Genomic DNA, 22,288 nt, shown 5'->3' with positions numbered 1-22,288 from the left:
AGGAGTAATTACTGAGTGCAGAGCCAGGGATCCAGGAGTAACCCCTGTGCATCGCCAGGTGTGACCCAGAAAGAAAAAAAAAACCACAGAAGTTGGTAGTGGAGAGAAAGAACAGGGCTTAAGACACTTGCCGTGCTGAAAGTCAACCCTCGTTCTATCCCTGGCACTGTGCAGGGTCCCCAGAGCACCATCAGGGGTAACTCCTGTGTGCAGTTCCAGAAATAGCCCCTGGGCACCAGCAGATGTGGCCACCAAAACAACAAAAAAAGAACCTGGTGCACCAGTGGTCAAAAATAATGGTGACCTGGGGAAGAAATGATAGTATGAAGGGTAGGGTGCTTGCCTTGCCAACTAGGTTCAATCCCTTGGCACCCCATATAGTTCCCTGAGTCCCGCCATGAATGATCCCTGAGCACAGAACCAGGAGCAACCTCTGCGCACTGCCAGGTGTGGCCCCCAAACAAAACACCAGCAACACAAACCTCAATAAACAGAAACGATGGTGGCTCTCAAAAACCACATGCAGGTCACAATAGAGCCACAGTTAAGGAGATAACCATGTCAACTGGGTTTTGTTTTTTTTTTGTTTGTTTGTTTGTTTGTCTGTTTTGGGATCACACCTGGTGGTACTCAGAGGTTACTCCTGGCCCTGCACTCAGGAATCACGCCTGGCGATGCTCAGGGGGAATCAACCCAGGTCGGCCGTGTGCAAGGCAAACATGCTACCTTCTGTACTCCGGTCCCACGATCCTTTAGGTGTGAACATTCATTCCTGCATGTTCATGTGAATAATTCTTTTCAGTAGGAATTCCCAAACAAGCACCCGGAGCGCATCCAGATGGCTGCACACCTCCAAGAGCACTGGGCAGGCTCTGAGGCTGCCCCACCCATCACTCATGTGGACTGTCTAACTCTCAGCACCGGGCCCATCCTCACATACCTTTGTTGGTTGGAAGGAAGGAAAGCAGAAAATTAAAGAAACATAAGCAACTGAGCATTCCCCTTCCCCTTTGCTTCAGCAGAGCTGACTGGATTCCAGCAGACCGAGCCCTGGGTACCAGGTCAGTAGACCTGAGTTTGCAGCCCAGGTCAAACTCATGGTTAGCCCAGCTGTTTGCGTCCTTCAGTATTGGTTTGTCCACCTGAAAAGGGAGATAATATGCTTACCTCACTCTTTCAGGGGCAGGTGGGGAAGAAGGACGGGGTTTGGTTCATGAAAGGAGCTCAGCTACACAAAATGCAGAACCAGCAGATAATTCAGTATACTTTTGTGGAATCAGCTGAATCAACAAAAGACAGGCACCGTATCAAACGACTCTAACAACTCTCAAAGTTGTCATTCCCTATTCTTTTAAAACCCTTCACTAATGATCTGTACAGATATGATTTTGGAAAAGACCTTCAAGGGACAAGGTCAAAGGCATCAAAGGTGCATAGAACCAGAGAATGGCCAACACAAGCATGGCTGTGAATGGGCAGAGGTGAAAGGGATGAAGGAGAAATGCTAACTGGGAAGAAAATAATCAACAAAGTGGCAAAATGCTTGGCCTAGGGGCTGTGAATAGACTTGACTGGCAAATCTACTACAATTTCAATCAAATCCCATGGGATAACCCAAGGCACAATTTGGGTGACAATTTTTGGAAAAGAACTAAAAAAAACATAGAATCTTGTGGTAAGTAAAGTACAAGCCTAAGTGCATAAAGGAGGGTGTTTTCCCTCCACAGAAACTAAACAAAAAACACAAGCTTTAGTGGAAGGGCACAAATTTTCATTTAATCCTTTCAGAACCGACTGCAGAGCTCACAGAAAAACTTGAAACTACAAAAAAAAAAGTTAAATAAACTTAATAAATTTTGTGGGATCTGGAGCTCCTAGCTAGATTAAACTTGGTTCCAAGTATGGGCATATTATTTCATCTCTAGGAGGCTCTTTCCTCATATGTGTGATGGGTATAATTAAGAACACCACCTTGTAAAGTGGCACGTGGAATGCATAAAATTCTTGTTTATTCTTATTTTTATTTTATACTTAAGAAGAGCAAGGACATCCATGAAATGAATTCCATGGAGCCAAGAATATGAAGTGAAAGTGCACACACACACACACACACACACATACACACACACACATACACACACACACATATATATATGATTGTGAAAATTTCAGAAGCAAAATTAAATTATTTCTCGATATAAGCCTGGATTGTAAAATAACAAAGTTACTTAACAATCAGCACCAAAGGCAGTGTGTTGGTTCCACTTGGGAAAAAGAGGGCAGCTGGATTTGTGAAAAGCCCAGGGACTTAGAGAGTTTCTGTGGTCCTTGGGATCTTCTGTTTCTTCACAAAGGGGAAAGCCATCCTGTTTCCACTATTTTAAAAAAGTTTCCATTAATTTTATTGTTGATGCGTTCCAGAGAGCTCTGGTGGCAGGGATCAAACCCAGGGACTCACATATGCTACGTATTTGTGAAACCACTTGAGTCATTCCCCCAGACCCACTCCGTCATGATTACATTGTTATTTGTTATAGATTTGTCTCATCCATATGTCTATCATACACATTGTTCACAATGCTATCTTAAAAGAAAAATCACAACTCTTGAAAGGTACTTGTGATTATCCTATGACACAGATGAAGAAGTAGAGGTTGCAAAATGAGGGAACATGCCCAATCACTAGCAAGTGGCAAAGCTGGAATGGAAGACATCAGGAAGTTGCAAGGGCCAACTCCCAGCTGGGTGATCAAACCCTGAAGTGCTGGGGGATCAAACCTCAAGTTCCCACACGCAAAACATTCACTCTAGCCCTCCCCTGTTATTTTCTTTTGACCTCTGAGCCTTCACCTCTCCAAATTTGTCTTACACCACAGAAATGGGTAAGAACTTCCCAAAAGCAGGAGAGAATAATATCTCCAGTGTGGCTCCCAGCACAGCGGTGTTCTCCCAGTCAGGTGCTGCCTCTTTGACATTTATCTGCGTTGCTAAGCACCGAGGTGCAGCAGGAAAGAAACAGGCATTATCGTGTATGTTCTGTTTTTGGAGGCTGACTGAACGGAAATGTAACAGAATCCACGCACATCATTTGGTCCCAATTGGTGGCATATTCATGAACGGCATGAACTTCTGACAAAAGCAAATCAGACTTTTCTCAATTACTGTACCCATTTCATATCAATATTAACGAAAAAGATGAGAGAAAGAAGGCCAGAGAGATACCTCAATGGGCAGAGCGCAATCCCTGGCACCACATAGTCCCTGAGCACCACTGGGACAACCCTTGAGCAGAGTTGAAAAGTAGTCCCTGAGTACTTCCAGGCGTAGTGCAAAACCCACCAAATATATATTTTAAAAACGGAAGGTTGTAGGATAATATTGGTTTGTCCTTTCTGCCTTGCCACAGGGAGCTTAGGTTTATTAGGTTACTCCCATCATAGTGCTCCCGAGGCACTCCCATTCCTCTGTGTTTATCTGTAACCTCTTTCTTTATGCTCTGTTTCCCCAACCAGTCAATCACCTTTATGTCCTAATCAGACTCTGTTAACTTGTAAATTTTGCTTCTCTCTTTTCCTTATGTCCTTCACATAGTTAATTCAGAGCAATGTCCTTTTGTATAGACACAGGAAGACAGTTAACGCTATGCTTTTGTAACTTGGGATTTAATTGACTTCGAATAATATTCACTTCCAGGTGTAGTACAAAACCCAGCAAATATAAAATAAAAAGAAAGTATTATGCCATGGTATGTCATTCTACTGCTGAGAGAAACCTAGCACCTATGTAGAAAGATTTAAACTAAAACTTTCAGTATAATATGATAACTGGAATGGTCTAATTTGGAATAGAACTAAAATACTAAGTAAAAATAGTGTAAGACAGAAGTTGGATGTACAAAAGATTATTCAGGAGAAAATTTAGTACATTAAATGCAGAGGCAGAGGAAGGAAATGAAAGGAACAGGAGTGGGGTAACTTACACACATTGTATCTTATTGGATGAGAAAACAAATTTACTAAAAAAAAATTTGGTCTCATGACCTTAACTATTCCATGTAAACTCCAAAATATATTAACACAGAGTTGCTTTAAAAGTATTATTAGGGGGCTGGAGTAATAGCAGAGCGGGTAGGGCGTTTGCCTTGCATGTGGCCGACCCGGGTTCGATACCCAGCATCCCATATGGTCCCCCAAGTACTGCCAGGAGTGAATCCTTGAGTGGAGAGCCAAGAGTAACCCCTGAGCATCAGCTGGGTTTGACCCAAAAAGAAAAAAAAAGTATTATTAATGACAGGTGAGGCGTGATCCATAACAAGATCCAAGTATAAAATACTTCATGTAATATACTCTAGAATCCAGAGTTGAAAACATATATATGTAAATGAGAGTAAGCATTTTTTGTATTTTATTAAAATGCCTTTAATTTTCTTATTTGTATAGGTCAAAATCATAAGTAATCACTAATGGCCTTCCTTATTTATTTTCTGATCATCCTATTTCCAGTTCTTAAAGTTTTTTTGGAATAAGCAATATAAAGTAAATCTGTTTTATGCCTAAGGGGTAGATTCGTATTGGGAGGAAAACTGGGGATATTGGTGGAGGGAAGCTCACACTGGTAGTGTTGGAACACTAAATGCTGGAAACAACTGTATAATGAACAACTTTGTAACTCACGGTGTTTTTAATAAAAAATTAATTTTTAAAAGTCTTGGCCCAGAATCACTTGTTAAAATGAAGTTTGGAGCTCAGCAGTCGGCCTGAGACTGCACCTGCCATTGTTGTGAGCTGTAAGGAACCCCTGCATTTCTGACAAGAACTAAGTAGCACTGTAGCACTGTCCTCCCATTGTTCATCGATTTGCTCAAGTGGGCACCAGTAACGTCTCCATTATGAGACTTTTTACTGTTTTTGGTATATCGAATATATCAGAGGTAGCTTGCCAGGCTCTGCCGTGGGAGTAGGATACTCTTGGTGGCTTGCTGGGCTCTCCGAGAGGGATGGAGGAATCGAACCCGAGTCAGCCATGTGCAAGGCAAACGCCCTACCGACTGTGCTATCGCTCCAGCCCGATAAGATCCAAGTATAAAATAGAATTTCATGTAGTATTGTAGAATCCAGTGTTGAAAACATATATACCACTCGGGCTAGTGATGAAACTACTGATCTGGGAGACTTAAGCCTGGGCGGAAGTGAAACCTCCCCACACTTCGCAAAGCCTGGGCGATCATCTCGCCCGCAGAAAGCAAAGACAAAGCAAAGTTTTGAAAAAGAAAAGAATGTTTTAACTAAGTCCTTTAAAGACATTTTGTTTTGGGGACCACACCTGAAAGTGCTTAGAAATTGCTCCTGGCTCTGTGCTCAGGGATCACTCGTGGCAGCATTCAGGGACTATATCTGGTGCTGGGAATTCAAGCAGGGCTGGCCATGAGCAAGGTGAGCACTCAACCCCTCAACTAGCTCTCTGACCCTAAAATGTACTCTGTTTTTTGTTTTTAGAGTTTTTGTTTGTTTGTTTGTTTGTTTGTTTGTTTTGGTTTTAGGTCAAACCCTACTATGCTCAGGGCTCACTCCTGGCTCTGTATTTGGGGATCACTGCGGTGAGGTTGGGGGAGTTTACGGGTTGCCGGGGATATAAGCCGGTGCTAACCCTAAAATGGATTTTCAACCTGCTTATACACACAGATAAAACTCAAAAATCCACCAGAGAAAAGATGCATTGCTAAACACCATGGTGTTAACTACCTTATTATTTATTACTTATACTTGTGGGCTGGAGCAATAGCACAGTGGGTAGGGCGTTTGCCTTGCACACAGCCAACATAGCCGACCTCAGTTCGATTCCTCCTACCGAGCTACAGGGCAAAGCCTGGCAAGCTACCCATGACATATTCGATATGCCAAACACAGTAACAACAAGTCTCATGATGGAGACGTTACTGGGCCCGCTCGAGCAAATCGATGAACAACGTGAGGGCAGTGCTACAGTGCTACATAGTTGTGTACTGAAAATACTACTTAATTCATAAAATATATATTCCTTATATAGAGCAAGCTACAACTGTATTTGATTCAATAACTTTAAATTGTTTATAAAATGTTCTTCAGACTCTACCAGTAAATAAATGTACATTGTGGTACACAGATATATGTATACATATGTATATTTGTGCTCCTAGAAAAATATTTATTCCATGCTTGTGTATATTATGTTGGATCATAAAAATGTTCAGAATCAAAGCCTTTCTCTCCCAATAACATGTGACATGTATCTCCTCATCTTACCTCTCTGGGCCTTGGCTTTCTCCATCACACATGACTGAAATCCATTCATTTGAAGGATGCACTTTTGCCTGCACACTCCACTGCCCCTGGTAGAAACTGATGCCTTGTAAGGTCTCTCTAAGACCTCTTTACAACCTCTTTAAGATTCTCTTTAAGAGGGGCTGGAGATATAGTACAGTTTGCCTTGCATGAGGCCGACCTGGGTTTGATCCCCAACATCCCATATGGTCCCCTGAGCACCGGCAGGAATAATTCCTGAGTGCAGAGCTAGGAGCAACCCCTGTGCATCACCACGTGTGACACCCCCCAAAAAAAATCTTTCTCTTTAAGACAAGTCAAAGAGGGCTGAAGGGACAGTACAGAGGGGAGGGCGTTTGCCTTGCAAGCAGGGTAGATCCCTGGCATCTCATATGGTCCCCGAGCACCCCTGAGCATTGCCAGGTGTGACCCAAAAAACAAACAAAAAGATAAAACAAAGAGTGCAGAAAGACTTTTTCCAATCAAGAGTTTTTCCCTATAAAAACAGAACTCTGTTACAATATTACAGACAATAAATATAACATAGTAATATATATGTAAATAATATTACTATAAAATATTCTAGGTTTGCATAAATTTTTGCACTTGCTTTTTCATGTGATCTTTGGAGCAGGTACAAGTTAAAATAGTAGCATCTTCACCTTTCATGGCCCCACACTCAAGCCAGACTTCCAATTCTGGCCCCCCTATATCCAGCTTGTGAATACAGCACCTGGCTCTATATAATGCACAGAAGGCACAAGACATGTTTTCCAGCACCTCTGGTGAGCTTCCAATTATTTTATTCACCACCCTGGCACTCTAAATGCTATGCCCGCCACTCATTATCCCAATTTCCCTTGGATTCTACTTTCAAAAGGACGGTGATGACAAGCCTTTTCCTGAACTCTAAGTAGAGAAAAATAAACCAATGTTTCCTTTCTTTTACTTCCTACTTGTTTGATATTGAAGGTTCTGTATTTTATTTTCACTTCTTCCAGGCAGTGAAGAAGTGTCTTACCCTTACAATGGAAGATTCATGGAAACAGTATTGGTTTTTGTTCAGACTTCTCAAGCGTCAGAATTCCTCTGTTAGCAAAACACATGTTGAGTTAACTGGACCTAGAAACTTCCTTGGTAGCTGTGCATTGTCTATTTTCTAACAGAAAAGAATTCTATACTACTAAGAACATGTTTGTTTACCATGTTGGAGATCAAACCCAGGTCTCATGCATGCAAGGCACATACATACCACTGAGCCACATCCCTGGCCCAGAAGGTAATATTATCTCTGTTTTTGTCTTTGATTTGGAGCTACATCTGGTGGTGCTCTGAGGGTCACTCTTGATGGTGCTCGGGGGATCATAGCAGTACTGCGGTCGAACTAGGGTCAGCCGAGCACAAGATAAGTACCTAAACCTCTGCACTACGTCTCCAGCCCAGCAAGAACACGATGTTCTAAAGGTTGAGATGAAAACGCTTCTTCACAGGACCAAAATCTAATTTCTATTTTTTTCCCCAGACAGAAACTGGTGAAAATGGAAAGGGCTGAAGGTCAAAGAGTAATCTATAGCTGCTCCACTGTGGTTCTTCATCAACAGGATCCTAATCAATGCTGCCCAGGAGTACCTGCTTTGCAAACTAACAAGTACACTAAGGACCAAGGGCGGAAACCAGAAGCATCATCAAATAGCTCCCACGATTGATTTTGGGATAAAGTATGTGTTCCGGTGAGTTTGCATACAACTGATTTTACTACCTGGAAGGGACACTTTTGCTCTACACTTGAGTTTTGTGTGTGTGTGTGTGTGTGTGTGTGTGTGTGTGTGTGTGTGTAGTGAGGGAGGTGGGCTGGAGCAATAGCACAGCGGGTAGGGCGTTTGCCTTGCATGCAGCCAACATGGCCGACCCGAGTTCGATTCCTCCGCCCCTCTCGGAGAGCCCGGCAAGCTACCGAGAGTATCTCGCCCGCACGGCAGAGCCTGGCAAGCTACCCGTGACATATTCGATATGCCAAACACAGTAACAAGTCTCATGATGGAGACGTTACTGGGCCCGCTCAAGAAAATCGATGAACAACGGGAGGACCGTGACCATGACAGTGAGTGAGGGAGGAAGGGAGGGGTGCCAAACCCAGCTAGACTTAAGGATTCCTTCTGGCTCTGCACTCAGGGATCATTCTAGGTGGGCTCAGAGGACCCTATGGGGTGCCAGGAATCAAACCCAGGTTAGCGGCAAGCAAGGTAAGTGTCCTACCTGAGGTACTATCACTCCAGTCCTAGACTGAGCTTTCTGAAGTACAAAAGTTCTTTTCCTTGTTATTTGCAATTGAAAGATTTGCAAATAACAAGATGAATTGGGGTTTTAAGACTGTGGCCCACTCTCTCTACACCATCAAATACAAGTACAACCTACGGGGGAGGAGCCTGTGCAGGAGACAATAAGCACAGAAATAAAGACAGGTCTTATCCCTCCAAGTTACCCCCAGCTGCACGATCAAACTCTCTAGTTTTCATTTGTGCCCCCACTAATTCCTCAACCTATCTGTCCCTCAATTTCTTCAAATGTTCTTGGGGATAACACGAGTCTCCTTTCTTTTGTTGTTGTTACTGCTCTGTAATAACAGCAGCACACAGGGGCCACACCCAGCCCTGGTTTATTCTCTCATGGCGGTGTGAAGCCACATCTTCAGGGGAACTACTTTCTTCTAGATTGCTCTGAGATGTAGAGGAGCAAACGCACCAAGAGGCGTCAGGGTTCGTGTGTATGTCTCAACACATCCCACGCTGATACTCAGACCACACAACCTCGGCCACCATGGTCCTCAGGCCTCCTGCTAAGAGGACAACCATGGTCTGGACTCTCACTGCTTTGCTTATTTGTTTGTTTGGATTATACCTGGTGATGCTCAGGGTTTACTCCAGGCTCTGTGCTCAGGGATCACTCCTGGCAGGGATCGGGGTACCATATGGAAATCAAACCCTAGTTTAGCAGCTTGCAAGGCATGAGTCCTGACTGCGCTATATTATCTCTCCAGTCCTGGACCCTCACTTCGTAACTGAAGAGTGTGTGTGTGTGTGTGTGTGTGTGTGTGTGTGTGTGTGTGTTTGGGGGAAGAAGAGTGGTCATGAAAAAAAAATGGCCACTCAGGGAAAACATTCTAGATGTGCAATAACCTAAAAATCAATTTAAAAATCAAACACTGGGATTTGGTTTGGGCAAAACGCTCACCCAGGTTGCATTTCTCAAGCAAAAAGGGGGTCACAAATAGAAAGGTTTTTGTTGGTTTAAAAAAAAAAGACAACACCAGTGTAGAATGCAGTGGGTTTCCATCAATCTGAAAGGCTGCAAGATCATCAAGGGAAGGGAGAATGCAGCAAACACCAACCGAGGGAGTTCACAAAGAAGCAGCCACTTAAGATTAGGCCGAAGGAAAATGCAGGGAGTCAGAGTCATCAGAGCAATGCTGGCTTGGACTGGGTTTCCTTCCTGCCTTACACAATTCAGAGAAAAATGAAAATCACAGTGAAAGCTTTAAAATCACATAGATAAAGAGAGACTGGAGTGGCTGGAAGGGTTAGGGGGGACTTGAGGAGGGAGAAAATCTAGACCTGAATAAGACAAACTCAGAGCAACCTTGGGGCGTTTGCACTTCCAGCTCCCTCTGCCAGAATGTTCTTCCTTTGTCCTCATAAAGGGTTATTGCCATCCGTTCTTCCATCAGGTTTATTCAAGAGGCTTTCCCTGTCTCTAACAGCTCACTGTGCTCCACTTCCGGTGATACTTGAATGTCCAGTGACACTTGAACTGGCTGTGCCCAATGCACCCTGCAGATCCAGGGATCCCCACCAGGGAAACCCTATTGGTGCTCAAAAGTCAGTGTTGCTAGAGGATGGAACTGCCTGGCCAGAAGATGAAACTGCCCTGCAGCCAGAGGCCCTCTGTGCTGTCTCCTGTGTGACCAAGATCAAGCCCCAGTCATTTCTCTCTAAGTCACATCAACCAGCCTTGGTGTCAAGCACATGGTTATATAATGAGCTACACTCACTTATAACCCAAAAAGCACTGAAAGGACAAGAAAAGAAAAAAATACTAGTGAGTCCAGAAGTTCAAGGCAGTAAAAGAAAAAAATTCAGATATCTTTGCATTGTTTTCTTCAACAAAATTATTGGGAGATACATTATGAATATTGATTACTCCCGTTTCATTCTATATTTCTAAAATCCAGGAGTCTTAGAAAGATGCTTGAAGTTTAAGAAGAAAAATAAAAAATCCATGCTAACATCAGACAAAGAACAAGTGACCTGATACAGGATCGAAAAACAAACAAAAAGCCAACTTGGAAGCAAGTAAGGTTGATCAGGGGTGCTGCTAATGAAATGCATACTTCAGCTAAATTTCTCTGTCTCAGCTTAGGAACCTAAGACACATGGTCTATAGCACAACTGTTCATTCTCTTGGCAGCCCCTGTGCTAAAGATAGGTCTAAGGCATTTATTAAAAGTCAGTCAGATGAATGTAAAATTCAAACTCTCTAAATTCCAGGCAAGACACTTAGATTGTGCCCCGTCATGATAGCCAAACCAAAATTCAATTAAAGTGACTGTATTTTCAGAGCGATGATTTGTGGAAGGCTCCAGAGCCCATGCTCCATCAGATAATGATCTTGACAGCATTCAGCTGGTAGAGAATATATTGAATGTGTTAAGATGTTTCCATTAACTTGTTCAGTATGTTGAAAACCCTATGAACTAAATCATCTTGTCCAGCCAAAACTTTGGTCTCTACAGAGAATTGATACGTATTTTGGGGCCAACTCTTTAAGAGAGGGGAAACAGATGTTAAGAAATGTATTTTAAATAGCACAGATTTTAATACATTTATTAAAATGTATGAAAATAAATAAATTCACATTTAATAAATGTACATTTATTAAAATCTGTTTTATTTATTTTTTGTTTTTGAGTCACACCTGACTGTGCCCAGAGATCACTCCTGGAAGTACTCAGGGGGTTATAAGAGATGCAGGGGATAGAACCCGGGTCAACTTTATGCAAGGCAAGTGCCTTACCTGCTGTATTATCTCTTCAGCCCCCAATCTTTCCTTTAGTGAATGAAGTATGTTCGCATTTCAAAAAGAATTTCATTTCTGACTTTGTGTTCTCCACCTGGGTGCCCAATTAAGCTTTTAAGGCTTCTAGGAATTTTTAGAACTGATTATTATGTAAACCAATTACTGACAGTATCCAAGGGACAGTGGCATATGAAATCTAACAAGATGTGAAAACCAGAAGTTATATCCCTCTGATAGGAAAGGTATTAAAAATAGCTTTCTCCCCATGAATGTGCCTTATACACCATCAGAATACTGAATTATGCCCAGATGGTAACCCAAGAACAGCGCCATGCATTAAATGTGCGGGGGGGGGGGGGGGGTAGGAAATGACATCCAAAAAAAAGACAGTCTGGATATTTTTCTTAAAGATTAAAATAAAATAAAAAGGACACTAATAAGTTATCTGTCATTTGCCCAGTGTTAGTGGTTTTCAAACAACAACCACAAATAATGAAGACCTTCTGAGTCATTAATTTAAGCGGGGGTGTGGAGAGAGAGAGAGAGAGAGAGAGAGAGAGAGAGAGAGAGAGAGAGAGAGAGAGAGAGAGAGACCCTCTTATAACCTTGGTAAAGACACCCTGGGCCTGGAGGACAGTCTCCAGACAATATAGCAATCTTCCTCCCCATAATCCCAGGGCAAAAGATGTCCCTACCAAAAGGTTTCCCAGCAGTTATTTATTACTTTCCTGCTAAAACCTCCAAGCTGGGTGAATTCTCACAGCACCAGACAGCAAGCCAGGAGAAGGCAAGAGGCGCTTTTCTGTCTACCCCGTAGGCAGCATCTCTGATTCAGGACTAGAGAGAACCGCTTTCCCCACACAAGCAGGAAGAATGTTGATTAAACGCCTCGGCTTTGCCCAGCCGAGATTCTAGCTGAGTCTGAAAACCTTCACTGTGCTACCGTTTCCCTACATAAGACTATAATTAAAAAAAAAATACTGCATATATTTCTTTACACATCAAAGAAAGGGGGCATGCCTTCTGTTCCCCAGAGCATTCATTTTCAAACTGATATATATGTGCATATGTATATATACATATATATATTATTTTGCCTTAAAAACACATTTGGGTGCAAATTCTTTTAACCTCCTAGCTTCTGTCAGAGAGATGTTCTCAGCCCTAATGTTCAGATGGAGACAAGCAAGAACAGAAAAGTTGAAATAACTTGCCCAAGGTCAGCGAGGGACAAGATAAGCGCTAACGGAAGGCAAACGACCGAACTCCAAGCCTGCACCCTGAGCCGAGGGCTCGGCAGCCCTTCCCCTCGGTGGGACGAAGCAAGTGGAAATTTTCTACAACAACCGAAACGCCCAGATACCTCCCCTAACGGTAGGTGCTAGGTACCACCGACTCTTTTTTTGCAAACTGCCTCCTTCCTTCTACCCGGCAAAAGAGCGAACCCCTCCACACGCCTCCATCCCCGGGGACCCCAGACCCAGGCGCGCGGCGGCAGCCGGTTCCCCCCACCCCAGACCCTCGGAAGCCGAACCCCAAAGTTTTTCGGAGGGGGGGGGGGTTCTTGGACGGCTCCCGGGCCCCGCTCGCCCCGTTCGCCTGCGACGGCCGGCAGTTTACCGTAGGCGGTGAGGGAGGCCATCCTGGCCCGCGTCCTGCCCAGGCTGGCCGGGGCATCGGTTCGGGTCCCCTGGACGGCCGGCGCCCGGCCCGGCGAGTGCATGCGCTCGGCTCCCGCGGCTGCCCGGCGCCCGGCTGCTGAGCATGCCCAGTGCGGCCGCCGCGATCGGCCTGGGAGGGAGCGGTGCGGGGCTCTGCGGGGCCCGGCGGGGATTGAACCCGCGGCGCCGGACGCGCGGCCGCCGAGAGGAGGGGCGAAGCCGACAGTGGGAGGTGCTGCACGCGGGCGCGCGGCAGATGCGGGCGCACGGAGCCGGGCGCAGGCGGAGCGGGGGAAGGGGGGTGTGTGTCCCTCGATGTGAGGGCGGCGGGGGGCAGGGAGGGAAGAGGCGGGCTATTGCAGGACCCCTAGGGGTCCCGGACCTCGAGATTTCAGCTCCTTTCTCAGGGGCGCTCCGCCTCTCCGCCGCCTCTCGGGGCGCAGGGGGGTGGGGCCGGGCGTCTGCGACCCGAAGGCGCACGGCGTTCGGAGGGTTTGCGGCCCGGGAGAGTTGCGCTATTAAGAAATATATCCTGCCGACTTGCGTTATTAATAACGTCCTGGGCCCCCTAACCCCGATCTCTAACTCGAAACCGTTTGGCTCTGTCCCACACAGCGTCCCGCCTCCGTCACTCCCGCATCTTGTCTCCCCGCAGGGCTAGTGACCAGAGCATCCTCTCCGACTCTCATCACCCCGCGCCTCGATCAGAAGGCGGACTCAAGTTTTTGGAGGGTTCTGGTTTGTTTTGTTGGGTTTTTCTTTCTTTGGGGGCTCGGAAGTGCTCAGGGCGGTCTCCTGGCTCTGCGCTCAGGGATCACTCCGGCGATGCTCAGGGGTGTCGGGGGCGGAATCCTGCGTGCCAGGCAAGCGCCTTGCCCGCTGTTCTACCGTAGCTCCGGCCCCGGAACTCAATTTCTGTTGAAATTCTGAGTGTCCGCGCTCCCTGGAAGCCCCCCGCCATCCACAACCCCGCCCTCCGCAGCCCAGTGTGCAGGTTCTCCCTTTGGAATTGAGAAATTGGGGTGCAGAACTAGCCGGGGCGGGCACCCAGGGCCAGGAGAGAGGAAGGAACTGGAGAGAAGGGTAGAACACTCAATGCCACCCGCGGGGTGGGGGGGCATCCCAGGCGGGGTGATCATCCCCAGAGTTTACGTCCACACCACGTGGTGAGCCGAGCTGATTGCGGGGAGGGAATCGTGGTGGAGGAGGGAAGGGGGAGGGGGATTGGGGGGGAAAAAAAAACCTAACCGACTGCGAGGCGCTGCGGACCAGGGGAGATGTTGATCTTTCCAGATGTGCCCGGGCATTTGGGGTGGGGACAGCGAGAGGACCGCGACGTCCCGCTTTCCCGGGAAGCTTTCCGAGCGGTCGGGCTCCGCGGGACCCACTACGGAGTCCCCCGTCGACTTCCCACGCGCTCTCCTGCGCTTCCAGTTTGGTGTGGAACTGCACCGTGGGTGGAAGTGAGGGGTGCTAAGAATGTGGACCTTTTACTCCGTCTCACCCAGCCCAGCACCAGAGGGTGCCCCTGTTTTTGCTTTACTCTCTCTCTGAGTCTTCATTCTCCCTGCCAAGTGGCAGTCACTCGAATTATTGCTACCCTGCGCGCCCTGTATCGTCCCCGGGGTGGCACGGGGACTGGACGGAGCCTCTTGCCTGGACTCTGCTCACTGTGCGAGGTTGCCCTGCTCCCCACCCCGAATGGCTCCAGGGTAAGCTTTCCACACAGCCTACTTTCCCTTCAGCCACCGTCTGAGTCCCACCACCCGGTTAGGATTTGGAAACACGGCCATGGGTCTAAGCATACTGATCCAGGACCAAGGCCGGCAGCTCTGCAGTTCTGCCTCCCTCAGCCTGAATTCACCGCCTAGAACTTCTAGGCGATCTGCAGGCAGGGGTGCTCGCTGTCGTCTGGTGCAGCTAAGACGGGTCCATCATACCCCTGGGCCTGAGCCTGGAACATCTCCTCTGGGTGTAGGCTGGAGCCCACTGATGCGGAAATTATCTTCTACCTTCCAGTTCTTTCCCATCATAAGAGTTCCCAGTTCTGCTAGTGTCATAAAGGAAGGACAATTAAAATGACTTACAAATTGCACTTTTAATTCTTTTTTCTACTTAGCCGGAACGGAAGTGTAGCCTCTTAAGGCTACCCAGACTTCTATGCGCTTAATGGCTTAATGCTACTCTCCAACTCTTTGCCATTTCCAACATGAAGGTTAGAGGGGGGAGGGAGGGAGGGAGAGAGAGAGAGAGAGAGAGAGAGAGAGAGAGAGAGAGAGAGAGAGAGAGAGAGAGAGAGACTTGTCACAGAGACACCTCCTTCCTTTGTTGGCTTGGCTCAGAACTGCCAGCTCTCAGCCCTGGTGCAGCAGGTGTGTTCTGAGTCTCAAAGCTGCCTGTTGAGAAGGGCTTCAGGTTCTTGAGGGGAACAAAGAATCACTCGGGACACTGTGATGAAATTCCCCCAGCATCCACCGCTGTCCTTGCAGGATTCACAGATGACTTCCCTGAGAAAATGGCATTTAAAGTTGAGGTCCAGGATGTGTGTGGCTGCTAGTAAAATTTCTAGAAGAATGACTGCTCATTCAAATTTATCTTATGTTTTATTCATTTGCCAGGAGTAAACTATGAAGGGCCTCAACCTTGAGGTAGGCAGGGTTCTAAATCTTTCCAAGAAAGTGCTTTTCGTTTTTTCCTTTTGGATGATAGATGAAAGAAAACAAGCTCTTCTTTACCGCAAGCTCTGCTCTTCAACAATCCGACTTACTGCCAACTGCCTGCACATGATTTTAAGGTTGAATTTCACAAGATACCACTGTGATGAACATTTTAAATTTTTATTTATTAGAACTTTGTGATTTACAAAGTTATTCATAGTTGAGTTTTAGGCATATACACTTTTCTAACACCAGTTCCACCGCCAGTGTCAACTTCCCTCCACCAGTGTCCCAAGGTTCCCTCCCATCTGCCCAGCCAACAGCCTGCCTCCTTGACAGGCATATTGTTAAAATTTGGTTCTTATAGTTTGGATCTCCTGCTTTCAGTGTTATTGACACTGAGCTTTGGGTATATCTCCGAATTCCGCTCACAAAGCACAGATATGTTGACGCCCTTGGCTCCTGAATCCCCATTACTTCCCATCTTCTTTTTACCTGTGAACCACCCCACCCTCACCCCCAATTTCTTTCCCTCTCTGTTCTTCTCCTTTCTACATTCTAGGGTCGAAAGTTATGGGTAAAAATAACAATTTACTTTTATATTTTAGTAACTACAAATACTAATTCTTCAAAACTATTTCTTCTTAAAAAATGTGATTTTCTTTCTCCTTTAACCTATAATCAGTTTGACCATCAGTAATCTTGAAGCAAATTAAACACCATAAAATCTTGCTGCTATTGACTTATCTGCATGTACATGACATTACTGTCCACTTCTGCACCCACGCAAACGTTCTATTTATATTACAGTACTGACCATATCACGTCATCATCTGTTTACATTCTTTCCTTCACTGGGAAGTGGGGACCATGTCTTCTAATTCAGTGTATCTCAACACCTGGCACCTTATTTGATCCATTCAGAGTACTCAGCAAATATTAGCTGGAAGACTTACTGTGAGAGGAAAAACATAATTTGATTATATGGGATGGAGTCATTGAAGGGCTCACTGCTTCGGAAATGTGAGTCATTGGTAAGTCTATTCTGTAGATTGCAACCATCTGGATGAGATTATACAACACACTTTGGCCAGAGCAGAGCACTGTGTGGGAGCTGCGATGTCTGATTCGGGGATCCATGCAATTACCCTGGAACTGGAGCCGTAAGGAAAGTGACCACAGAATCTCCATAGAATCCTGGGGATTCACAAGTATTCTGAAAATGACACTCAGAACTGGATGTAGACTGACACTGTTTTCTCAGGGATCCAGGTACCCACCATTTTCGTCAGATTTTCAGTAGTAGGAAAAATAGAGAAGTTGTACTGAACTGCAGGAAGATGCGGAAGATGCTAGGGCAGGGAGGCGACTACATCAGGTTTTCCAAATTATATTAGTCAGTTGAAACCAAGTGTGAAAGTCAACATGAAGGATGGGTTTAGTCTTAAGGAAGAGGGAACTGTTTCAGGCTTCCCGGCGCCATTTCTCAAGTGTCACAATTTTCTCTCTTCAATTATAAGAGACAAAGGTAATGTGCTGGGAGATAGGCCTTGTGCATTTTCCTTGCATGAATGCTTTTGTTCCTCATGCTTTTTCTGATGGAACACATCACCTTGATATTCTTGTGGCTACTCGACAGATTTAAGATAAGGTTGAATTTACTTGGGACAAAGGGCAGTGTTAGGGAAAACCATGCATTCCTACAGAGAAAATTAATTTTAAGATTCAATTAAATTTCCCTCTAACATGCTTTATGCTGTGTGTTGTTATATTAAAAAGTGAAAAGTTTGTTCTTTCCTTAACACAGAAGCACTTCTCATCATCAGACTCTGCATGGACTGTTGAGGTAAAAACATTTTATATTCAGGATCATTATGACCTGGTCCAAATTGATTCTTCATACTCTGAGTTCATATTTATGAAAAATATTATCAGAAATGTGCATCTCAATCAGAAAAGCAGAAGTTTTTGTGTCAAAATTAGCTTTCCTAGAAAGCAGTCTATGAAAACACTCTCTTTCTGATCTGCAGCAGAGATCATTAGCTAAGAATCATCTATAGTTGGTATTTTCTCAGTCACGGACAGGACCAGGCTGGGTGGCCCTGTATTGTCCAGAACAGGAATGGATGAACTTGGCTACAATTCAGTACTTGATAAACTCTGCAGACAGACTGAGGTCTTAATTTTCTTTATTTCACCCTCAGTACCTGTCCATGGTAGGAGCCAGATAAATGTTTATTGCTTTGGGAAACTCACAGAAAAGAGACAGAAGAAAGCCCTGTTTCTGGGCTCAGCTTAAGTTCAAATTCCAAATCCCACCAAGAGTTAGATGCTCTTGAGCAAGTAATTAACTGCACCTCAGTTCCTCCTCTATAAGCAGGGATGGTGATAACAGCCGCAGGAGAGGGTTGATGTGTTACATGAGAAGTCTGCTTAATCAAGCACACTGAGACAATCTATGGCAGGAGAACAAGGAAGTCCCTATTTACATCGTTTGATCAGGTGGATGGGTCTAGGCTAGGCAAGCACCTGAAAACTTAATCAAAGCTCAAGGGTCCAAGAGCCTGATTTTATAGGGCATTACAGAAAATTCATCATTACTGTGCTTCATGCTCAAGCTATTTGTGGTCACGTATATTGTGGCGCCTTATCTGCCAGCATGACTAGGCCCAACCAACGGTCAGAGAGGGCAGGCACCAAGCTGTGCAGGTGTGTGTACATCATGGTACCTTATCAGTATGGCTACAAAGGGTTTCCTAAAATCAGCATTTTCTTAGCTTGAACAGGGAGATTCATCCAAAGTACAGAGTGCCTGTCATAGAGGCGAGGTGATAGGATGTGAGGGAAGGTGATTGGGGGTGGGAGAGAAACTGGGGACATTGGTGGAGGGAAATGTACTCTGGTGAAGGGAGGAGTTTTGGAACATTATATGTATAAAACCCAATCATGAACAATTTTGTAACTATGTCTCACTGTGATTCAATTTTTAAAAAATAAATACAGGCTTAAGGAAAAAAACAAAGTGTAGACAGGGTATGCATCTTTCCGTTATTTCCACCTACAAGCAAAATTATCTGTTTGGAGTACATGTTATAAAACCAAAGACACAGAGAATACATTTCCATCGTAACAGTTGAAGGGGTTGGATAAGTTCATCTGTATAAAATCTTTCCAACAATTCTCAACAGGTATTGAATCTGGTTTATCATTTTTCTATGATTCCATCCAGAATTCAACAGTTGCACCATGCTTAAGTAGTGGGGAATACTGAGCCTTTTATTCCTTTTGATTAAACAGTCAGGTGTACATTAATGGCTATAGGACCCCCAGAGCTGCCAGATTTATTTTAGATGTAGGTTTGTGGGGAAGTCTTAGGGAACTAAGGTGTTAGATAATGTGAGTTGGGGAGCAGGACCTGTTCATTATGAGTGAGGATGGGGCTGCTTCAATACTTGAGGCTGGCATTGATATACCCAGTTCCATTTCATATCCCTCCACCCTGAACCATTCAATCCACTTGCCTATCTCGACACTTAACAAAACAATCCTGAACCTGAATGTATTTAGCTTCTAATTCCCCGCTGAGAGCAGTGAAAGTGGACATCAGGGAATTGTCCATATACTCCAAACAAATGGAGAGAGGTGGTAAATGCCAAAGGATTTTAAAATAACATCAACCCAAATCATCCAAAATAAATAAACCAGTCACCAATAAAAATGATGAATGGGTTTTGTCAACTGCCTACTGAGAAGAGTAAGGTCATGAGGTGAAAAAATATTTTGCCTGCACTGTAGAAAGAGAGACTAAGTAAGAAAAAGTGAGCAAAATCCCAGAGACAAAGTAAAAATGAAGTGATTGCAGAGTCCTGAAATGAGAAGCCAAATGAAAGAGCTTCCCAGTTCTCCATGAACTGTAACTAAGGTTTCTCCATTTGGTGAAATAACCCAGAGACCCAAGTGTTAACAACATAGCACAAATTTGGCCTTTCATGTCATCTCAGATCATTCTTTCCTTCACTGAGCACTTTGTACTTTCTTCTGAGATTTACCCTGTGGAAACATCCCTCTGGACTTCCATAACAAAGAACAAGCAGGTCCTTTGGTAGCTACTTGTTAGTCTTCATAATGTACCCTTCTCATTTTCAGTAATGTATTCAATACTGAAATTCATTCATTCATTCATTCATCATCCTGTTATTCGTCGATTGCCTCGAGCAGGCCCCAGTAACGTCTCTTTCATCCTAGCCCTGAGATTATATTCAAGGCTCTTTAGGAGAATGAGACCCATCATTGTTACTGGTATTTGGCATATTTGGTGCGCCACAGGGAGTTTGACAGACTCTGCCCTGTGGGCAGGCTATATTCGATAGTCTGCAGGTTTGTCCAGAGTACTGAAATATTGGGGATAAATATTGGGGATAAATATACTGAAATATTGGGGATAAAAAGTGGAGAGAGAAGGAAGAAGGAAAGAAGGAAGGAAGGAAGGAAGGAAGGAAGGAAGGAAGGAAGGAAGGAAGGAAGGAAGGAAGATAGGAGAAGGAAAGGGAAGAGAAGGAGGGAGAGAGGCAAGGAAGGAAGGAAGGAAGGAAGGAAGGAAGGAAGGAAGGAAGGAAGGAAGGAAATTTGACTTTTCCGATAAGTCTATATTTGGGAGGGCATTGGGGTCTTACCTGGCAGTGCTTAGAGGATACTCCTGGTCCAGTGCTCTCAGACTCATTCCTGGCAGTGCTGGAGAGCATACAAAGCATGCAAAGATACAACCATATAAAAGAGGGTACAGGGGATGGAACTTCCTTTTTGATCCCTCCCCTGTGCCTAGGCAGACTGCAGGAAAGTCACAGGTCTTATCCAGGAGCCCCAGAGGGACAAAGAGCCACCCTACAGGCCACCCCCAAGAGCAGGTCAAAGAGCTCAGTGACTGACTGCAGGGTAGAAGAACTCATAGCATGAGGAGTGAAGGGCACAGGGCGTCTCAGAATGAGTGATCTACACGGGAAGCAAAGGCAGAGAGGTCTAGACGGCCTGGAGGGACCTGGATCAACTCACCCACAAAAGTATAGAAAAGAAACTTTTTTCTGAACCTCGGGAGTTGGATCTGCTCATCTTACATACGGAAGTCAAGGACACAGGCACAGGAATTAGCCAGTTTGGTTGGCAGTAACAACCCGGCTACCTGTAACCTCTAGTGCCACGAGTGATTTCTGGCCTTACCATCACCAACTATGCGATAAGTGCCACAAACTGTGGTGCAAGCCCCAGCAAGCAACTAGAAGGACGTGCCAGTACCACAGCGGGGTGATGTGGCCTCTGATGAACACAGGTTGTGGGGCCCAGAGAGACAGTACAGCAGGTAGGGTGCTTGCCTGGCATGCAACCAGGCCAAACCTGATTCGATTTCCGGCATCCTATAAGGTTCCTCTCAAGCACTGCCATGAGTAATTCCTGAGTGCAGAACCAGGAGTAACCCTCTGAGTGTCAATGGGTATGGCCCAAACAAAACAATAAATTAACCAGCATAGATGTGAGCACCATATCGCCCCCTATGGGTCTTAATTCCAAAGTGCCAAAGCAGTGTAAACCTCCATAAGCATAGGAACCAAGAATGCAAACACCACAAGGTAGAATTAAACTCTAAATGGATGGAAACCTGGGGAATCTCAAATACTTGGAAATGAGACAAAGACTTCTAAACCCTAGCTTCGTAAAGGGTGTTTTAAAATAAAACTTTTTAAAAGTTTTAAAATAAAAATTTTTATGGTTTATCACTTTAGATGGACTGGAGCAATAGCACAGCAGGTAGGGCTTGCCTTGCATGCGGCCGACATGGCTGACCCGAGTTCGACTTCCCCGCCCCTCTCAGAGAGCCCGGCAAGCTACCGAGAGTATCTTGCCCACATGGCAAAGCCTAGCAAGATACCTGTGATGTATTCAATATGCCAAACACAGTAACAAGTGTCACAATGGAGATGTAACTGGGCCCGCTGGAGCAAACTGATGAACAACGGGAGGACAGTGACAGTTGTCACCTTCTCCCCCAGAGCTGGGGGAAAAGGCAACTGGAATAGAGAAGGGATTACTAAATCAATGATGGTTGAAGGGATCGCTTGGGATGGGAGATATATGCTGGAAGTCGATAAAAGACAAACATGATGACCTCTCATTATCTGTATTGCAAACCATAATGCCCATAACTAGAGAGAGAGTAAGAGGGAAATTGTCTGCCATAAAGGCAGAGAGAGGGGTGGAGTGGAAAAGGGGATAAGTACTGGGGACATTGTTGGTGGAAAATGTACACTGGTGGAGGGATGGGTGTTCAATCATTGTATGACCGAAACTCAAACATGAAAGCTTTACAAGTATAGCTCACCATGATTCAATTTAAAACAAAATGAAGCCTGTTCTAAATAACTTCTGTGTCAAAGAGCAAACAAAAGAAACTAGAAACTATTTTGAACTCAATAAAAATGGTGGAATCTTTAAAATCTTCAGGATTCAGGTAACTCAGCACATAAAGTAAAATATATTATCATTGGTTAGTTATATTAGAAAACTATGAGAGGTCCCAACTCAATGACTCTAACTTTTACCATAAGAT

At 44.9% G+C, this 22,288-nt stretch overlaps 1 protein-coding gene across 2 annotated transcripts in view; it reads right to left on the bottom strand.

Annotated features, from left to right (window-relative positions):
- The window catches only part of ANO4 (anoctamin 4), a 448,648-nt gene extending 435,533 nt beyond the window's left edge, over window positions 1-13,115 (bottom strand). For both annotated transcript variants that reach the window (XM_056116873.1, XM_056116883.1), the window contains exon 1: window positions 12,993-13,115. In XM_056116873.1, the coding sequence (XP_055972848.1) occupies window positions 12,993-13,095 (103 nt within the window). In that variant the 5' untranslated portion in view covers window positions 13,096-13,115. The remainder of the gene's footprint in view (window positions 1-12,992) is intronic.
- Between the last annotated feature and the right edge of the window lie 9,173 nt (window positions 13,116-22,288).

This window comes from Sorex fumeus, unplaced genomic scaffold, assembly GCF_029834395.1.
Source record: "Sorex fumeus unplaced genomic scaffold, SorFum_2.1 ptg000003l, whole genome shotgun sequence".
Classification (NCBI taxonomy): domain Eukaryota; kingdom Metazoa; phylum Chordata; class Mammalia; order Eulipotyphla; family Soricidae; genus Sorex; species Sorex fumeus.
Note: the sequence above shows the minus strand (reverse complement) of the source record. Positions and strands in the feature narration are given on the sequence as shown.